General features: G+C 46.7%; 2 protein-coding genes across 2 annotated transcripts in view; one reads left to right on the top strand and one right to left on the bottom strand.

Moving 5' to 3' along the window:
* GABA-B-R3 (gamma-aminobutyric acid type B receptor subunit 3) overlaps positions 1-10,693 on the top strand; it is a 181,827-nt gene extending 171,134 nt beyond the window's left edge. Inside the window, exons 15-19 of the mRNA XM_077662978.1 lie at positions 3,250-3,588; positions 5,252-5,410; positions 6,275-6,358; positions 7,096-7,472; positions 8,908-10,693. Of these exons, the coding sequence (XP_077519104.1) occupies positions 3,250-3,588; positions 5,252-5,410; positions 6,275-6,358; positions 7,096-7,472; positions 8,908-9,553 (1,605 nt within the window). The 3' untranslated portion in view covers positions 9,554-10,693. The remainder of the gene's footprint in view (positions 1-3,249; positions 3,589-5,251; positions 5,411-6,274; positions 6,359-7,095; positions 7,473-8,907) is intronic.
* Positions 10,694-14,038: 3,345 nt separating this feature from the next.
* On the bottom strand, positions 14,039-21,245 carry Tim8 (translocase of inner membrane 8). The gene is made up of 2 exons (XM_077662980.1): positions 21,018-21,245; positions 14,039-17,985 (listed from the first exon to the last, which is right to left on the bottom strand). Exons 1-2 carry the CDS (start codon positions 21,111-21,113, stop codon positions 17,809-17,811), a joined length of 273 nt encoding a protein of 90 aa, XP_077519106.1. The 5' UTR covers positions 21,114-21,245; the 3' UTR covers positions 14,039-17,808.
* Between the last annotated feature and the right edge of the window lie 293 nt (positions 21,246-21,538).

Here is a 21,538-nt window from a genome sequence, read left to right as displayed (position 1 = left end):
ATCAAAAGATTGGCGTGGAGGGCTGATAGTTGCTCAGAAGACCTGGCGCGCCCTCTTGCGTTTTCTTACATCGCAAGAACGTCCTATAATTGCGCATCTTCAACAAACATAGAAAAAGAAGATGTTACACTGAAGTTAAAGAATTTTTGGGGTGCTGAAGAAGTGTGCGTATACCAAGGCCAAGTAATCTGATAACTACATACTAGGTCTTGCTGGCGCAGACGACAGCGAATTACTGGCGACACTCCGCTACACGATTCGTCAGGTACGACGATAGGTACAGAGACACTCGACACGGCACGAAAGAAAGGGTTACACGGCATTGCAAATAAAAAAAAAACGAGAACGAAGAACCAGGACCAAGAAGAAGAAGGCATATGGTGAGAGGGAAAGAAAAAAGCGGATTTGGCGGCACAAGTGCCGCATCTCGAGAAAGTGCCGAGCAACCATACGGCAGCATTTTACGCACCTTCATTTTATTTCTTTTTGTTAATATCTGTTTTTCCCCGGGTCCCTCCAAGCGAGCCAGGGGCGCGCGATCGAACCTTCTTCGCCTTTGGCTCGGCGCTCGGTGGCGTTAAAGATCGAAGCTAGAAAGGCGGCGCGCGATAAAAGCTTCGGCGAGCACCGCTCCACGGTGCCATCTCCGTAACAGGAACGGCCGGAGACGGTCTTTCCCACGCTGCCGACAGATCCGCGCTCGCTTGAGCGGTGAGAAGTTTCGTTCATGCGAGCGAAACGCCGGTAAGTGGCCGCCGTCGCTAACTGCGTTTTCAGCTCCGCGCCGATTCGGCTGCGTCGTCTCGCGTCGGCGCTTTCTATCGTCGACGACTTCGCGCCTCAGCACCGTGTGCCGAACTCGCCGACGGTCTCATCGTGTTTGCCGCAGTCGGAGGCGGAAAATGAAATAAAAATGGAGGCGAGGGGGGGGGGGGGGGGGGGGGGTGTTCCGTTGTATGAGAACACTTCGCGAGCTGCGAGACGTTAAAGTGCTGCTACACCTTCTGCCGATGCGGGCTAACTAGTGCAGACGCGGAGAGACCGAAAGGACAGAACTGGAGGCGTGAGAGCTATAACGTGCAAGGTGACGACAAGCTAAGTTAGTAAAAGGGGAAATGGAAGAAGACGAGAAGAAAGGCGAAGAAGGAGTAGTGAGCTGCCCCTAGAAAGATGTAGAGGCAATCTGAACGGACCAATCCGACAAGGAGATTCCAGCGGCGGGTCTCCGTCTCTCCTTACTGGTGTCTAAGAGGAATTCGAAGGCGTGCCGTGATATCAACTTTTTTTTATTCGACGTAACGTTAACTGTGTACAGAGAGAGAGAGAGAGCACTCTGCCCTTTCGGATCGGAGGCCTTTTGAACGAGCACGACGCAACTCTTGTCTGCAGTTCTTTAGCAGGTACTAATCATGACACCAAAATGAGCACTTCGCTGTGATTTATGGCTGCAGAAAAGCTAATAAAACTATTACTTCACCAGCGACTACTCGTTACTAACGACGGAGATTAGACAGCGGTAACACCGCGTAGTCTGCCTGTTTCAGGCACTGTTCACAGCAATGGCGCTTGCTTTGAACAGTGCCATATCGCCAATAATATGAGCTGTGAAGGGGCATAGGCTTTGCCCATCCGCGGCAGACTTTCAATTATCCGGCCTACGTAGCAGTACGCATGCCTCCGCTCACGGTTCCTCCAATGAAAGCTCTGAAATTAAATTAGAATGGAGTCTCAGATGCGCCATATGTTCGTATGCGTGTGCGATAGCCGCCTGCTCATGAGTGCGAAGTGAGGGGAAGAATGCTCTCACTGCAGCCGAGCGCCGAGCTCTCTTGAGCAGTGAAACTCATTTGCACATCAAAAGAAAAGCCCCGACTTATACGTAAAAGAAGGGCTTGCGTTTAAAACGTGTGGCTATGAAGAACATCAAGAAGAGATATTAATATCGAACACTTTGAATAGCCGTGGCCATTTCGCAAATATATGAGTATGTTATTTTTACTTTATTAGTTTTATGTCGTTTTTCTTTTCTTTTTTTTTTTGCTGTATGCAGCCGCAGAAGTCGACCACATGTTGGGCGTAATAACGCGGAAGCTAATTAGTGAAGTTTGGTTGACGCGCTTGTCAGTTCACTCGCGCCAATCGATCCCGCTTCTGGAAATTTGCTGCTAATAAAAGCGTGACTTGGGCGGCAGCTTTCTGGCGCTCGAAAATCTTCCCAAAGTTAAAAAAAAAAACACTGAAATGGAACATAAGTCTGCACAACCGTAACGGAGCGGCAGGGAGTTAAGATCGTATGCCGAGCTGTTGCATCCCTTTAGATGCGCTTGCACTCGTTTTGGATCAGTTAATTTATATATGAATTTAATAATTATCGTTAAAACATTCTTCTTGCTGTGTACTTGCTGATTACATCGCCCAGCAACGAAAAACGTCGCTGACGGCGTTGCCCGCGGCAGCTGACAGCCTGAAAAGCTTGCTTCGCTGCAAATATATAGCAGAGGCGGAGAAGCCAACTTTCAAAACTTTCAAACGTTCGCGATGATTTTCGCATACCTTGAGACGACACGGCAATGCTGCGTATATAAATTGATGTGCATTTTTTCCATTAAAGTTGTTGGCAGTTAGCGCTGTGTGTGTCTACTCGTGCACCGGTCTCTTGTCTTGTTGCGCTAATGTTCCGAAGTATGAACCAACAAGCCCAAATTTCAACGTTTCAAAACCTCCCAGTTATAGAGAAGAAAAAAAGAGTAGGCTGATCGTAGCCTTTGCAAAAGCTTCAACTCCATTGTCATTGCTTGCTTGCACGCAATTTCGACGGCTTATAAAGAAATTACAGGCCCGCAGACGTGGCCGGGCTGGAAGGCATCGGTGCAGTGTCACAATGACAAGACGGGCGAGTTGGTGATACATACTTAAGGGAAAATAGCGCAAAAGACGGGGACAAATGAAGAAAACAACAGGACCAGTTTCTTTTTCTTTTTTTAACGTGTAGCCAAGCGGGATCGAGGAACCGAACTTCACTATCACGCAGACAAACCGAGGGGCTGCTAACGCACAATCTAGTTTTTTTTTCTTTATATAGAACGTCTCCATAATCTCCCTAGTTAACTGCGTTTTTTCTTTTTCTTTTAACGTGTAGCTAAGCTTTTTTTTAAAGTGTAGCTAACATAGCGCTGGTCCTCTTGTTTTCTTCACTTGTCCCCGTGTTTTGCGCTATTTTCGCTTAAGGTGCTGTGTTCTTGGGCGCAGATCTCTCGGTGGGAGCGCGACGTGGTGTACCTGCCGCAGCGCGAGCAGTGCCACTCGGAGCACATGGCCAAGTGGCTGGGCGCGCTCTACATCTACAAGGGCCTGCTGCTGGTGGTGGGCTGCTACATGGCCTGGGAGACGCGCCAAGTGCAGATCCCGGCGCTCAACGACTCGCAGTACATCGGCATGAGCGTCTACAACGCCGTCATCACCTCGGCGCTCGTCGTGGCGCTGGCCAACGTCATCTCGACCGAGCGCTACACGCTCACCTACGCGCTCGTCGGCACGCTCATCTTCGTCTCCACTACCACCACGCTGTGCCTGCTCTTCCTGCCCAAGGTGAACAAGCTGACGTCATACAGACCCTGAATCAAAGTCCACAGCCCGATATGTGAGCGTCACATGAACGATGCACGAGTTCTCGATTCATGAGCGTTGGGTTTTGACGCATGGTCCACGCGAGTTCTCGATTCATGAGCGTCGGGTTTTGACGCATGGTCCACGCGAGTTCTCGATTCATGAGCGTCGGGTTTTGACGCATGGTCCACACGAGCTCTTGATTCATGTGTCGGGTTTTGACGCATGGTCCACGCGAGTTCTCGATTCATGAGCGTCGGGTTTTGACGCATGGTCACACGAGTTCTCGATTCATGAGCGTCGGGTTTTGACGCATGGTCCACACGAGCTCTTGATTCATGTGTCGGGTTTTGACGCATGGTCCACGCGAGTTCTCGATTCATGAGCGTCGGGTTTTGACGCATGGTCACACGAGTTCCCGATTCATGAGCGTCGGGTTTTGACGCATGGTCCACACGAGCTCTTGATTCATGAATGTCGGGTTTTGACGCATGGTCCATACGAGTTCTCGATTCATGAGCGTCGGGTTTTGACGCATGGTTCGCGTATCGATAATCAACGGTCTGACTGGGCTAAAATTAAGGTGGAGAAGAACGAAAAGTTTCAGGGTGCCACCCATAGCCGATTGCTAAGCTCATAGGCCCCACCACATTTCGCTAACCTCCGGAAACTGGCCGCAAGTTCTGGACGCATGTTTGATTTGAAGTTTTGTAACTTATAGGATTAAGTAAATCTGTTTTTATCCAAAGTTCCGCCATTTTTTATGCCGCACGCGCCAGAGAGAGAAATAAATTTCTCTCCGCCCTCAATGAAGTTGCAAATTCATACACTGGTGAATTGAGAATTCTCTCTCTAAAATGTTACCCGGTCCCCATTTGATTGGCTCCTCCTACATTGATGGAAAGTTGTATAATCTATGGCCAAATTGACGCTGTACACATGTAAAAACACCTCGTGATTTGAGCGTACCCCGGCTGTCTACAACAAGCTTACGTTACCGGCAAACATAAAGGCGTGTAATAGTCTGGAACAGTCGGCCACCTGTAGTAGAGGTCCAGCTTACGCAGGCACGAGTATACGATTAATGTAATATCGAACCGAGCACCAACTGTCGCTGTGGAGGCAACTAATGTGTGGACATCAAATGACGATTATAGCTCGCGGCGGTGTGCGGAGGGAGTTTCTAAGCCAGGTAATTCAAAGGTTCGCTCGGGAGACGCTCATTTTGCAGGCATAAAGCTGAAGCCGCACAGCTAGAGGGCGTAGAGAACAGTTTTTAGTACGTATTTAATGATTAAGTTTTTCTGGCTTTTAAAGATACGTGAAAAGTTTCAGCTGGAAAGTTGCACACCATCATAGCAAAACACTCAGTAGCGTAAGTTTTGCATCGGAACCTTCATTTCCAGCACGAAAAAGTATAATGTTCACAACCTTTCCCATTTAAGAATTTTACATGTCTCGTGGGGCTCGAAACAGTTCGTCCAGAAATAAAAATACACTCTGGCGCAGTCGAAGATATCATATGAGTCTCATTTCTACAAAGTAAACCAGCACATTTTTCAACCTTGGTTCATATTAATGGGAACAGCATCGATGAGATCGTGCAGCTGGTCGTAATAACCTTGAGCCACGTTCTTGTGCGCAGATCCACGCCATCATGAATAACGCCGACGCGGACGCCGTGGTGGCGTCCTCTGGCGTGCGGGTCGAGTTCAACACCCGGCGCTTCGCCATCGACGAGCGTCGCGAGCTCTACTACCGCACCGAGGTCCAGAGCCGCGCCTACGCGCGCGAAATCGCAGAGGTAACGTCCGCGATCGCCACGTACTGCGTTCGCGGGAGGGTGTTGACATGGCACAGCTCACGACTTCTGATGCGTGAGCCTGCTAAAGTAACAAAAGCAGAGGACGCAAAATGCCGCTACCGTGTAGGGGTCGCACCCTGCGAAAGTCACGAAAAAAGATAAAGTTCCGCCCTTAGTGAAGTGTATTTATGCTCCCGACGCAACCAACACCTCTGTGATACTTCGCATCTCTATTTTCGCAGCGTCATTAATGCATGTATAAATCTAAAGCGTAGTGTACGTTACAAAGTAAACCTCACTGATATTATCAATCAGTGCTCAGAAGGAGAAAACGGGGAAATATCGCAACTAGTTTAAACTTCATCTTTTGCAAGAGGACAACAGCAAAAGCATCATTGGAACGACACCTGCAGCTTTTAACTATTCACTGGAAAAAATCACGATTGCTGTGCCGACATCACGCGGTGGCAGACGAATTTCTTCCGAAATAAGCGGTGCGTGAGAAAAAAAAACTGCATTATTCTAAAATCGCTTCCAGTGACTCTAACGTGGCCACCCTCGCTCGACCATTTTCTGATCATTCCGGTCAAAGCTTGTGTGGCCGGGTGACTGCCTCGGTTTGGCGGTAATGCCATGAGCGTCGCCTGAAGACAATTTTTCTCGCAACAAAGAACGAATAAATGAATCAAAGAACTGCGCCGTTTCCAAGAAGCCTCCTGCACCTTGGCCACCACACGTCTATACGCAAGGTCTTTCCGCGGCAGTTTCGCATGCAGCTTTTGCAGGCGCTCTTGCTTTTTATCCTGTGTTGAAAGCGAGATAAGGCCTGCCGATGCAAAGATAACCCTCAGACATATCTTGCAGCTGGACGCCGAGATAGCACGACTGAAGAGGCTACTCGGGGAGCCGCTCTCGGCAGAGGCGTCGTCCGAGAACAACTCTGTCAAGGTGGGCATTCAGTGTGTAGCTTGCTGAGCTGTCACTCAAGGCCGCGGATGAATGCTTCACTGTTGGCGGCGACGGTCGGGGAGCGTGGGGTCTCATTTGCATCTTGTAAATCTTGCTCGTACTATCTTGTCGAGAAAATGGAGTTCAGCATTTGTGTAAAAGAAAGGGAGGGGAGGGGTGGGGGGTAGTCGAATTAAATGCACCCGTGATGTCACTCACTGACTTCGTGTTATCAGCATAGTAGAAAGTTCCGTTTATTGAAGCACCAACATAACATCCCGGCCTGGGCGTTAATGCCAAAGTCACAATTTTCCAAGAACGTCACCTCACACTCCTCCGTCGTTTCAAAGGGACAGTACAAACCAGGAGAAAATTCAAGGAAAGTCGGTATAGCCTTATAACATCGCGCGAAAGTAATTTTCTTTCCATCAGTATTTTTTTTAAAGAAATACGGCCTGCCAGTCTGCAAATACGCAACCGAGAAATTATGTGCCAGTATTTTTTTTATATATCATACTGCAGGCGTCATGAAGCCAGCCTTTTGAAGTTTCGATAGTCCCACGACCCTAAAAAGCGGTCGAAATTTCCTCCTCAAAAGCTAAATTTTAAGTAAAGAGTGACAAACAAATTCGTTTGATTGACTTACTCATTGGCTAATCAATGAAATGTCTATAGATTAGCATCAATCATGTTTGCGTCCGTGCTCCATCGAACTTCAAATTGTGCTGTGGACACAGTCGGAGAGCCCCCTGTCGTCGCTGCTGGAACGGTTCAAGCGCAAGCGGGCCTCCTTGGAGAACAACGAGGCGGCAGCGGCCGCGCCGGGAATCGCGGTCATCGCACGGTCAAGCCTCGGCGCATCTTTCTCCGCTGCGGCGACGGGCGGCCGTTCGCCGTCGCAGCGTTGCTGCAGTCCGGCCCGCGTGCACGACCTGCGCTGGCGCGGCGCGTCCAGTTCGCAGCACCACTCGCGGGGCGCCCAGGAGTCGCCGGTGGCGGCGGCCGGCGATGCCAGGAGGACGCTGCTTCAGCTGCGTGCCGAAGACCTGCTGCTGCCGCCAGGACCGAGCGGCTTGGCGAGGTTCTTCTCCATGCAGGAGGGAGCGGGCTGCAGGTGACGGTCGTGCGCATTCCAAGCATCGGCAGTGCAACATTCCATTCCATTCCAAAAACCTTTATTTCCATCAGAAGGGAGGCCCCCTACTCCCTACCCCCGGCACGCAGGCCTAGGGGGTAGGGGCCGGGACCCCCGCGATTAAAGGCAGGCAAAGAGTTGCTGGCTCTTCGCGGCCTCCACCGCCAGATGAATGGCTTGCTTCTGCTTGACGGGGTCCGTGCGCCGCAGAAGGGTCTCCCAGGCTTCTCTACTATCAATTCCTTCGTTCGCCCCTGGGGAGTCTACACATTCCCAAATTACGTGATCGAGGGTCCCCCTCTCTCCACATTTTTTGCACTTATCATCTATGTCTTCGTCTTTGAATCCTTTGTAATCTGTAGTTTACAAAGGAGACTAGTCCCTCCACCGGACAGAGAGCTCGGAAACAAAGAGGCGACGATCTGGCGCAGATTACAGGCAGGAAATTACATTAATCCGGTCTGGGCATCGCACGTCCTCAAAGACGAAGACATAGCAACGGGGCTGGCCCTGACGTCACGGTGGACGCCATTTTGTGGAACAGAAAACAGGCTGCGTGCCAGTCTAATCGGCTTACCGCCACCTGCTCCAGCTTGCACCGCTGATTCTTCGCGCTGTACCACAAAATGGCCCCCCATGACACCACGTGCTTTCTCCGCTTAAGTGCAGAACGAATGCACGGGCCAAAAAAAAAAACTGCACTGTTGCAGAACAAAATAGCGTGAATTTCGGTCATGCAGGACGCGACATTGATAGGCACTGAAAGCGCCAGCTGGACCAGCGGTAATTTCGATTAATTTAAGTCTCTACAACGAAACCGATTCGATACATCGAAGCGGCCAAGTAATCAAACTGCAGCAGCCTTTGCTGGCAGTATAAATATATAAAGGTTGGAAAATAAAAACTCTTAGGGCGATCCTCGGTGGATCGTTTGAATGCGTTAGCATATCCGAAGTTGACAAACTTAAGTTCGTTATACCTGAGGTGATATGCTTATGTTCGTTGTATCCGAGATCAACACACGAAGTTCGTTATATCCCGGGTGAAAACATGAGTTTGTTGTATGCGATGTGGCATATACAACGTTCGTTATTACATCTGAGGTAGCACAGAAAGTTCGTCATATCCGAGGTGGCATACTTAGGTTCGTTACACCCGAGGTCAACGCATGAAAGTTCGTTATATCCGAAGTTAACGCGCTAAAGTTCGTTATATTCGTGGTGCATACTAAGGTTCGTTATGCCACTCGCCACGCATGACGGTGGTCGCCATTTTCGCTTCCACAGACCTTTCTAGCACCAACGCATTAAAAAGATTCGCTGCATCACTACTGAATCGTTACAGCACGCAACGGGCACTCTTTGCAGTGGTGCTACGTAAGGCAATTCACGAGCCTCTTTTACGCTATACACAGGTCCAACGAAGGGCTACCGCAATCCAGGGGAAGCCTGCCAATCATCGCAGCCGCTTCCGAGGACGAAGCCGCCAACGGTGCTGGCGACGGTGACAAGCCAGTCTCGACAGTTCCGCACGCTGGTTCTTTTCCAACGCTGCCACACCGTTCACCGTCAAGACCGGGCTCCGAACTCGAGGACCACGGAGTCAGCAGGGAAGGAGAGGACGAGTCCATCTACCAGTCTGTCGAGCTGGCACCGGCTGCCAGCGGCGGTAGTGCTAGCACGACAGCGAACACGACCACCGACGAGTACCGGACCGTGTCCTCGGACGAGTACAGGACACTCTCGTCCGACGAGGACACGACGTACGCCAGCTGCCGCAGTCCCGCGTTCGTCGCGGCTCTCAACCAGGCCTCGTCCCCGCAGACAGCGGCGCCTTCCGGGACTTCGCCGTCCCAGTGCGGCTACGAAGGGCCGCTCGAACTGGCCGTGCTAGAGGAGGCCAACAACGACGAAGGCGTCGCCGACGTAGAGTCTTCGGCGTCGACGACGCCTGTGGCTCGGGAACCGGAGCCGTTGCCGGTCGTGGACGGGGAAAGCTTCCGGGCTCAGCGGGAGCTTTTCCTTAAGCAATTGGAAGAGGCCGAGTCGGTGGACGTCTGACGACTGGGATCTTATAATTCGTATTCAAAGTCGTTAAGTCTGCACAAATTCTCGGCGTGCTCCTTCGGTGCTCTTCGGCTGTGGCGTCGCATAACGGGCCGACCACAGCTAAGCGATAGCTCCGAGATGGATTCGCCGGCGACTAGCCCGCAGAACGGATGTCGCCGACGGTTGCGATGTATGGACGCTCGGGACGCACAAGTCCGATCCGATTTCGTGTTGTGAGCATGTGCCATTAGATCGTTGCCGCTCGTTAGCGTGGTTTGTGAGATATCCTCGGTGCCTCAAATGCGGCCCGGCGCAGCTCTTTTGGCGCTGGTCAGCAATTCAGACACTGCTGATCAGAGGACACTGTAACGAGCGGCTTTCTCGAAGTTCACCACAACTTGGCTCACACGTCCCCGTCTCTATGGTGCGCATGAATGACGTGGAACCGACCGGATCTCAAACGAGATGTTAACGGTTCGTCAGAACCCTTTTCAAAAGAATGTAAGATATAGACTATGTAAAACTGTGGGTGTGCTAGTTCCCTCGTGTAGCCGGCTATGAACTTAATGGGGACGCCGACCGCAGAGCGAGATTTTCTCACCCGTTCATCTCCTGCACTATAACACCTTGCCCTCCGTGTGTACAGTGAACTATTTTTTTTTCTTTTTCTACCGATCGATGTGTTCCACATATTGCGGCAATGAAACAGAGGCAAAGTCCGGGGTGTCGTGTACAGCCACATGTTGAAAAGCCTAATACTTCAGAGTTCGAAGTTATTGTCTGGTTGTAGCACATACCTAATAGAGGCCTGACGACCACGGTGATAGCGTTACGGGACGTTCCTCACACAATCCCACAAGAATAATCATATCAGCTGTTTGTATTTAGAGCGGTACTGATCAATCATCGTTACCTCTGAGCGACAGAGTTATTTATGCAACGAGTCATGGTCTACCGCCAGCGTGGCTGGCTGCAAGTTAGGATTCCCTCACGACCGAAATTTCACAACGAAGTGAGATGCTTATCTTTTTTTGTTGTATGCGTGTGTGTGTGAGAGATAGAGAGAGAGTGAGAACTTATGAGAGTGCCATTTTGTTCAGACACTCGCGTAAGATATTAAACGCCAGGAGTACTCGCGCTTCTGATCTCCAAGCCTGCCTATTATTTATACTTAGTTTTGTTTCCATCGCATATCTGTCGTTCAAACACACCGCTGCCACAGAATGTCTCTGCACATTTCCACTTCAGCGCTCTCGCGCCCCACTTATAGGTACCCTGAGATATTTTTTATGGTCATACACTTACACTATAGCAACAAATCTGTAGAAGTGGTCTTGTAAGTATTCGAGTCGAATTTGAAAGCTCTGCGTGAATCCTACGTTTTTTTTTTTAATTGCTGCTCGAAACCGATTAGGGTGACACCTCACCGTGTGTCCTTAAGGTACGAACACACTGGCGGAAAACCGCGCGCAGTGCGCCGCAGGAACCAAGACGATTGCCGCGAGACCTACCGCGCAATGAATGGGGTGAGGAGCCACTTTCAGCGGCTTGCCGCGTGCCGAGGAGCGGGGAGACCAATAAGGGCCGCCCTACTTAGTCACGTGGGGAGCGTCAGTTCCACCACCTCGTGGCTCCTACAAAAGTTACATTCCAGCGACGGCGGTAGCGCCCGCGCGCTCCTCTAGAAGCAGGGACCTCGACCAGTTTGGCATAGAGCTTTGCACGACGGCGCTTTCCCGCGTAAAACAAATGTTTTCTCCTACACGTACTCTTCGCCGCCGGTATGGCCGTCCCTCGCGCGGAGCGAGTTGTGCCGCCAGCGGCCTGTCGCTTGTTTTTCCGCTCTGTGTTCCCCATCCGCCCTGACGTAGTGCGGGCAATCTGGGCGAGCCTTTTCATTCGGCGTACCCAAGTGACGCGGGCAAGACGGGCTGCGGCGGTGTGCAGTGCTGACCCGTTTTATTTACTTTCTGGAACGTCGGCGCGTATGAGTTCTGGGGCGAAATGAGAAGCATCATTTTTAATCGTCGATATCTTCGGTGTTAATGATGCTAGCTTAAAAATGTTTGCAGGGCGGTGACAGGAGGGGGAAGACTGATCTACTCGTGCACTTTTCTTAACCTTAGTAAATACCGTTTCATGGTACCTTCAATGAACAGAAAGCGAAACGGACTGTTCCATCACTTCCATTACAGACGAATACAGGTCCCCTGTTTTATTTACGTATCAAATTTCCCATCTCTGAGCGCACCGATTCTGCTACATTTACCCTATCAAGCTCCTTGTGCGCAATTGTGTACAAACCGAACTCGCAGCTTTTTCTAAGAGTGTGATCTGCCTAGCAGCGATTTCTTTGTTTCAGGTGAGTATAGCATCTTTCATGTAAAAAAAATATGGTGTTTTATGTGTTATTTAGCGAATGCAGCAAATAATATTCGACAAAATAGGGAGCTTGACAGCACGTCCTCCACCGTTTAACTGCACACAGATTTTTGGCAACAGTAATAATATCAATTCCTTTTCTTGAATTTCTAGCTCCGTGTGAATCTTCGAAACAGAAAGTGATTCCACGATCCTTCAGGTGTTTGACACATCCTGGCATTTCGGTGTTTTGCGCATGCCTGTAAAAAACCTGTAGTTGGTCTTTTGTGGAACACTGGAACACTGAGGCACAGAAAAATCAAAGGTACAAAGCTTAGCTCTTTGTTTCCCTCAATTCAAATATGTTTCCTCCGTTTCCATTCAAATCATGCCCGAGAGAACACTGACCTGTCTACCGAGGTCTAGGCCATGGCAACTCCTGCTCTTGCAGGCGGCCGCTGACGTCACACAGATTGCTGCTCTATGACGGCATAAATCGGACGCAAATGCCGCTGCAAGATATGCCCAAGTTTGTTCTATGCTTTGCTTGAGGGTGCTACGCGTGGCCAAGGGTTAAGTTTCTCATTGTTGGTTTGGGATACGCCACTTTGTTTCTCAAAGACTGAGCTTACCTCTGGCACGAACATGAAGCCGGTAAATTTCTGCCTGAAATAACTCATACGCCTAACAGCTGTATTAAACAATGTAGTGACCCAAACAGTCAAAAACGGATCCTTTCAAAATAACACTGCGGCGCAAAAAATTGAGCCTGTGAAACAAAATGGCGCAGTCATCACCCTAAACAGTGTTCAGAATATAACCAAACAGTGAGGGTGGACATCATGGTTCCCAACCAACGACAGTGCAGATCGGCTGAGATGCTCATGGCATTATACTCGGTTTGCCAAAAGCGTCAATTCACTACGCTCATAGTGTAGTTTAGGCCATCCTGAGGATGTTGCATTATTGTCATGAGATCGCGGTTTAGCCTATCGTTTTTCTCAGGTCTGTTCCATCAACACCAACACGATATCCATTATACTCATTCTGAATCGAACCGCTTTTGTGCCCAATGAACACATATCATAACCAGTAGCTTTTGTCCTTCACAAAACATACAAATGGGCGTTTTGAAAAACCGCGAAGAAAACTCAATTGCAAAGTGCAGACGACGGCAGCCACCGATGCAATGCAGCCTTGCTTTAAAACTGAAATGCAGCAGCAGTAGGACTAAGATTACATGCAACTTGTGCAGGCTATACAGTCTATATTACTAAGCCCTGCTACACCAATACATGCAATTAGAAACATGAAGAATCCATAACTGGTCAACTACGGCATACTAAGAGGCTTTTAAACGAGCGTCAAGTGGAGTCCATCATCTATGAAATTTCACACATGTGTGGACTTCCGTGATAACCCCGAGGGACTTGTGAGCAAAAGGGGTGACCATTATAATGAACAGAATGTTTATGGGATAAAATCCCGTTATCCATATATTTTATGTTCGACAAACATTCAGAGCACAGTGACAGTCATAGCGAGAAAATTGGATTTAGAAATCTTCCCGTCAGTCGATTCAAACTCGTGACACCATTTTGAAATGAATGAAGGTGTAGCATAGCCTCTGTGATCCGTGTGAAAAAGCGATGTCGCCGCACGCATTTTACTTGAGAAATTCACTGGCGAGGGTGACACCTGTCGTTCGTCTTTGGTCTTTTCTAGCTCCGTTTTTAGTGAGAGCGGCCCGATTGTGATAAGAACGCAGAACCCTATCCATACAGGCCAACTGCAATTTTTCCTCAGTGTTCCTTTAAAGGGACACTGAAGAATGTTATAAGTCTAGCTTGATTGAGAGAATAGTGCCCCAAGATTCTAAGAACCCTGTTATTTTTATCGAGACCACAGCTTCAATCAGACAAAAAATTGCGCAAAAGCGAAATAACGTAGCGATGCACCTGGCGACCAGTGACTCATCGCTTTCACGTGCAACACTATTTCAATGCGGACGGGAAGCATCGTTGAATAGCAACACGGCAAGTGCTGTTGAGATACCATAATGCATAGAGTCACCCGGTTCTCATGTCGCACAGTCGGCCTTCGTGAAGCCATCGTGCGCATAAACTTGGAAGCAAGTAAACAAAGTATATTTATTCCCATGTCGGAAAGTTCGTGAATATCATAAACAATGTCCGTATGTGCCCATTAACATTAGTGCCAAGTTAGAAAGTCTCATTTAACATTACAGCTTAAAATTTTTGTCTGGCTGCTTTCACTACATCAGCTCCCTTCTTTTTACACTGAAAGGCACTGAGGTGCTATTCCTGGCGACTCCAACTAGATGTAAAGCTAGTGCTCAAAGGCTTTGTGCTTTTAGTTTTCCTCGGTATACCAGGACTGGCAGCACTAAGCCAACAATAAGAGCAACACAGGCGCTTTTTGTCTTTTCACAACTTTCAACTTTCTCCTTTTGCACCTGAATGCGGAGTGAAGATTAAGTCAGACATGTATGAGCACGAGCAATGTACAAATGATGTTGCTGCACAGCATATCGTGTAAGCATAATTCATGCTTCACACTGCACTTGTCCCCTTAGTGTAGGCATAGCCTTTCATGAAAATGTGAGAAGTGGAATTGCAAATCACATTTGCTACAAATTAGGGTCCTGTTGGCACTAAAGCTGCGTTGACTTTCCTGCTTCAGCTCTTTGAGATAAAAACAGGAAGTAGTGTTTTTTTGAGCTCATAACTGGCCTAACAAAGCAGCAGCTGCCTGCTGTGCTTTGTCAATGTTTGCCAATGACATCACACTGCTCTGTAGTGCATCCAGCTTGAGACCTTTGTTAACTGCACAGTCTAATGCATAAACATGCTACAGAGACAAGAGGGTGCAGAGGCTCTTGGGCTTTGTTAATCACCTGAAGTAGTGACTGCACTATTGAAGCTGGTGAAACTGCTACAGCTCACGAAACATACAAAATAAATTTACAGTTTGTGATGCGACTTGGCAACAACACATATTGTATTGAAAGAGGTGCCACCATTAAGCCATGCGTCTAAATAGCTGCATCTAAACCTTTTAATCAATTGTATTAACTGCGTTTTATTCACTGAATTTGTAAAATGGCAGAGACATTGATTTGGGAAGTAAGCTAAACTTGAAATTGTTTCCACGTGTATCATGACAGCCAAACTAGAAGGGCTATAGGCCATTTGCAAAGCGCCGAAATGCAAGCTTGCTCCAAATGAAGGAAACTGACAACATGCAAATCTGGAATTATGAAATAGTATAATAGAGCTCTCTTTAAAACAAGGCACCATTAAAAAATGAGATCTTAAATGTTTTAATAGTGTTATAACAGGGTGAAGTTATTATGGTTATTATGCTTCATCCTGACCAGACGGTATTCCGTCGAACGTTAGACTACGTTTAATAGTGTTACACCATGGAAGCCTCACACAATGTGTTGTTTTTAATTATTTCACATCCAATCATAGCACTTTACTCGTAGCCATAGAGTTCAGCAGCAATTTACAATAAAACATTTCTGGGTTAAAGCTGAGCCTCTATAAGAACATGCAGACTTGTTTAGCTAGACAGAAAAATTGATGGGTCAGTCACTTCACACAATGAAGAAAAATTTTGTGACAACTGCAATGTCCCAAAAACGCTTCAATTTAGCCATTTCTGGTTAAACTTTCCTCCTCTCCATGATGTGACTCACCAAAAAATTTTGTTGCGCAGCAACAGAAACAATAATTTTCTCTTGACATTAAAAGGCAATTTTTTTTGTTGCAATAACAATATATTTGTAGTATACAAAGAGTGCAAAAGGTTTTACCAACAAAGATTAGTATTCTTGAAGAAGTGACCCCTGAGAGGTGAACATCATGCAGCAGTGCACCATTTGCACAGCAAAATTATTCCGCGACTTTCAGGTGTAACATGCAAGGCCACTACTTGTTGTCCTTATACAGAGAAGCTTGGGGGTCAACACACTTAAAACGGCAGCGGGCATGCCACAAAATGCATAACAGCAATAACATCTTTTCCTTGAGAACTGTACCTGCGTAGCCATAAGTAGTAGATGAGCAAGTGTCAAATGTTTTCCTCTAGCCCCAGTAGCCGCAACATTAATGGTTATCAAGGCTGACATGCAATTTTCTTTGTCATTAGCAGCAACTAAACAAGTTACAGAAAAATGGCACTGTTCAGAGCACTCCTTTTTGGGTTTCATTGTATCAGTGGCTTAAAAGCTTTAAAGAAACACATATTAGGTTTGACTGCATTTAACTAAGGACACAAGGAACTGGACATCTGCACTGTGCAGTTTCTTCTGCTCCTAGCAACTATATACAGCAACCAAACCTAATAAGCATGATATATTTACTAGCCTAGATTGTAGCCTTGTTTAAGTGAATACCAGTGACACACTAAATACTTGAAATGAGTGCAGTACACAGCTAAAACCAGCTACTTATTGGTTTAAGAAGGGTAAAAAAAAACACGAACATTCTCTTGTATAACTTGTCCTTATGATTCTTTTACTACTGCACACCACCGCTCATTTAAATGGTGGATAAAGAAATTCAGTCTCTCCAGCAGTCTATCATGATGATGTTGACCCAGAGTGCCTTAAAAATAGTAGTAGTTCTTCAAAAACTTAGTTGCTCACCCCTGCTTCAAGCTTCAACTTTCGTGCATAAAAGCTTGGGGCACGCAGCTCTATGTAGACGGAATCAAAATTGCAGCTCTGCCATGAACACCTTATAGCTTATTTATGAAGCGTGCAAGCAGCACTAATTTTGCCAATACATGCATGACAACGGGCTTGTATCTCAATGCAGGAAACTCAGCTTCGCATAAGCTTCTAAAGGCTGCTATGCAGTGTAGCAAAATCCCCACAGAAAAAAGATGGCCTGAACTGCTATCTGAATGACGTGTTGCTAACATTTGCTGCAAAAAAAAAAAAAAAGCGGCTTCAAGATGAGGTTGGGCAAGAAAAAACTACAAAAATAGAGTTCCCGCTGAATTTTCGTGCTGCAGCTAGTTCTCCCCTTGCTCTACAGTACCTTTCCATGTGCAGCAGAGGTGTTAAGAAGGTGTTCTTGTTAAAGGAACTTCCTGTTATATCACATTCCACTCCTCACATTTGACACCTTGAATGTTGTGCATCTTTACACTTGTGTGCTTTCACAGTGGTCATAACTTCAGAGCAGAATAGGCATTCCCATCATCTAATGTCGTAGTCGCAGACAATAAACAGGGTCCTGCACACACACGCTGTGAACCTCCACATAACGACTTTTTGAAGCAAACTGTATATGCTGGATCCCAGCAAGTTTGCAATAAACTAGGCATGTTAAAGATGAAACTGTTGCAAGGTACAGCAAAAACAGCAGTCTTGTGAACCACTAATTTGTTTACCTTGGCTTATGTCTTGTGTGTACGGCATCGTGTCTGTTCACTTTTAATAAAAACATTAAAACTGACACATCAACCCTCGTTTCATACTCATTTGTCACCTCCCACATGGTTACTGATGCCAATCTACTCAGTCTCGAGGCAACAATGAGACTCGAGCAAATACTGGGACTGCAACTTCACTCAAGCTGAAACAGCCGGTTCCAGATTCCCACAGCCATTGCAAATTCAGCAAATTTCACCAACGAGCATGTTTTCCTTAACAATGATTCTACTGGCAACATCCATTATAATGAGTGCTTAGATGATCTTTTTAATAGCTCTTTTTTTTTTTATCCAGAGAACCATCAGCAGCTGCCGAACATGATTTGGCCTGGAGAAATTTGTTGTGGTTGAATTGGGCTCAGGCACATATTTCAGATGGTTGGCTAACAAGGGCAGACTTGCAGAGTCACTGAAAGTCCCTAAACTTTCACACAGGGCTACGTGTGGCCAGCAGCTGACCTCTGTAGCAACTGTGCAAAGCGGTTGGTGATTGAAAGTGATGTGTCAATGAAGCGCTCAACACAGTTGGATAAACAGGTCTCTGTCCGCCCGTCCAGCTTGGCGCCAGGCTTGTCCATGCACTTGTCCCAGCAGATCTCATTGAGCCGATGGACCTGTGAGCAGGCACAATAATATCAGCAATGTATGGATGTTGTGGGAGAGGACTGCAGTGCACATTTACATCCTTCAAGAAATACTCTAGTCTTATCATTTTCACACAGGCAAATCTTATGCACATGTGGCCCACAGATAGTTCTTTGTACAAGGTGTTTCACCAATACTGTTAGCAATCTATAAAAATAGGCTTTCTGATTGAAAAGGGCGCTCTCTTCAGTAAAGCACTGTCAGCAGTGATGTGTATCAGAATACAGCTAGCTGGTTAACTAATATTCAATATTAAGCTTTTTTATCTATTACTGCTAAGATTCTTATTCAATGGGAGGTTTGAGGGTCACCGTAAGTGACATCCATATCAGTATTTAAATTTTCAAAAGCGCCATCCTCGTTGTCACTACAATGCAAGGAATTGCGAGGCATCTCGCAGGCGCAACCGAAACCGCACGGCTGGAGAGAGCACTAGCCACACCTACAAGCATGCGTCACACAGCAGTGCCGGTGCGACATGCTCTTTTCGCAGGGCATGGGAGAGATTTGATGTAACAGTAGCTTGGTTTGGGCTAGTTGGTAACAGTTCTTAGAAAACATAGCGCAAAAAGGACACAGACGACACAGAAGTGGACATGACAGGCGCTGAGACGGGAGAGACGGGAGAGAAAGGCGAAGTGCAACGAGCACATGACAGGCACGCCGCTGTGTGATGCATACTTGTAGGTGTGACTGGCACTCTCTCCAGTGGCACAATTTTGGTTTCGTCTGTGTGTGGCCCCAAAATTCCTTGCGCTGCATGGCGACGAGAATGGCATTTTCAAAAATCTAAAACTGATATGCATATTACTTATGCTGAGCTACAAACCCCACAATAAATGAGGGGACTGACTGCAATATTTCAAAGGTTAACTCTTTAATGTTAATTAACTAGCCTGAAAGTTAACACATCTTAGCCACATTCTGATGCACACCACCACTGGCAATACTATGCTGAAAAAAACACTCTTCTAACTCAAACAGCGTATCCTTAAAAATTGCTAACAATCTTAGATGAAACACCCTGTATACGCCCCTGTAAAGGTTTTGGCCGTCTTGACTAAACGTAGCAGACCCTTGTCTGTGTCATGACGCACAAGCACAGCAATATGCATTTAAAATCTCTCCTTTTTGTTCATTTTAATTTACACGGCCATAACATACCACCAAATAAGCGATTATCATTTGAAGCTATAGACATGCACTGCTTTCAGATGCAACAACAGAGTAATGATGGTGTAATATGCCATCCTAATATATAGCATGTTGAGCAGAAAGTCAAGAGAAGTGGTCTACAACTCATGATATAAACCTGAGATTTGAGAGAAGCAGCCATAAGTGTTGTGAATAGTATGTGCCACAGCTCACGATATAATGTAAAGATAATACAACCGACTGCCAAGGCAAGAAGAAAAGGAAAAACCGAAAGGTTTTTCTTTCCCCAAGCACAACGAAGTGGCACCAATAGTTGTACTGCAGTGAAGCAAGAAAAAGTGCCTTTACACACAGTTCCTTTAGCATAAATTCTCCATTTAATTAGAAATGCATCCACAGCTGGAAGAAAAACATCCACTGTAACAGAGTTTATTAGACAATGAACAGCAATTAAAGCTGGATGTGCAAATGTTATGGCAACTTCAGTGTCAATTATTTCTCGGCAAAAATTATTTCGCATTACACAGTGCCTACAATCTATACTGCTGATTTCACTGGAATGATCACAGCGCAGTGAGGCACTGGTAATGTCTAATGAAGGGATAAGTTCTGTTTGAAGAATGAGTACATCAACTAAACTGTTCACTGCAGTATTCATAGCTCGGCCACAAAACGTAGGAAGCAGCATCTGCAGAGGTGCGAGCTAGCATTCACTAGTGCAACAAATATTTGTCACTTCATTCAGATGTTGTTAATAAATCTGCACAAAATAGATCTGACCCTTATGTTTATAGGACCAGTAACCTCCATAAATGCACCTCGTTTGTAAAAAGAATTCAGGCCACTTCGCCTGTGACTGACTGCATCTGGCAAGGTTCCACTTCTTGTTGCTCCGAAATTCTAAAGCGTGTAGTTAAGATTACTGCTTACTCTCCTGAGATATGCATTCCAGCAGTTTCTACAAAAGTCTCATCAGTATGACCCAAGGACAGGTCTAATGACGTGTGTCGTGGCCTATATACTCTTGGCAAACGGTACTAAACATCGAGATATGCGGGTTGGTTCCCCTTATTACAGTGTCGTGTTAGTACCGATGTACCGAAGAACCAAAGTTAAGCCTGCCAGGTGATAGTGTCCCATCTAGAGCAGAAGCAAAACGAAACACAACAGAATGCACGAATCGTCGAATCCGCGATGAAACATTTGTATGCAGCCATGTGATTCACGCAGCGTGGCGCTTAGATAGCGGTTAAGCTGTTTCAACAGCCCGTTAATTTTATGTTAAGAATTCACCAGGAAATGTGGACAGCACGATCTTGCTAAAGTTTGCTCATTCACTGCAGGTCTCACTGTTCCCGACGGCCCGGCGGACGAGGGGCATGTCGTCTTCTAATAATTACTGCTCTCTGCCATGCAAATCCTGGTATTACACAGAAACACTGTGCCAGAAATCGCCACACTATAGCCATAAATGTGGTCAAATAAACAAACAAAAAATAGCTCGTTGTATGACCTTCACGCGGGACATAGCGATGGAAACGTAGCAAGCCGAAGAGAAAAACCAGAAATAACAATGTAAATAAACCTCCCTACGATCCAAACGGCGGTGCCAAGCTACAACAATGTAGCGAGTGGATGATGAAATTTACATCATTTTCATTTACGAGGGAGCCACTGCCATTCGGGAACAAGAGCGCACCTTGTCGAGACGTCGTCCACTGGCACCAAGATCACAAAACGTACACTTGACAGCATGGATATGATTAGTAACCAATACACGAGCGAACCGATCGCGAAAATACGCCTAATGTAGGAAATAACAGTACTCGATTGCACGTGCTCATACCTGTGCCTGGAACTGCGCTTTCTGCTGCTCTACGGCCAGAAATTGCTGCATTTCTCGGTCTACGCCAGTATTGGTGTCACCCGAGTCAAACGACATGATTTAGGTTTCTAATCTTTCTTCTTAACCGATGTCATAAGCCGCTCAGAGCACCGGCGGCAGTTGTGACCGACGATTACCGGTCACAGCAGCAGACAGAGCGCCGGCCGGACAGCCAGTCAGCCATTCAGAGGAAGCGGAAACGCCAGTTCAAAATACATATTGCTCACATTGAAATAAATTGCACTGTTACATCTTAATGTGAGTTATTTTTGTTGTCACTAGCGACGATTTTTTAATTTTTATTCGTCTAAATTACTTTGATTATGATTTGATTGGATTTCGTTGATTCAATAAAATAAGATAACACCAAACCTGTAAATTGTCATGACTATATTTTATTTCCAATAAATTCAATTAATTGTTCTAAATTTATTGACACGTTTTTACTTAAAAGTATTTTATTTGTAATAACATTGTTTTGC

Source organism: Amblyomma americanum, chromosome 4 (assembly GCF_052857255.1).
Source record: "Amblyomma americanum isolate KBUSLIRL-KWMA chromosome 4, ASM5285725v1, whole genome shotgun sequence".
Classification (NCBI taxonomy): Eukaryota; Metazoa; Arthropoda; class Arachnida; order Ixodida; family Ixodidae; genus Amblyomma; species Amblyomma americanum.
Note: the sequence above shows the minus strand (reverse complement) of the source record. Positions and strands in the feature narration are given on the sequence as shown.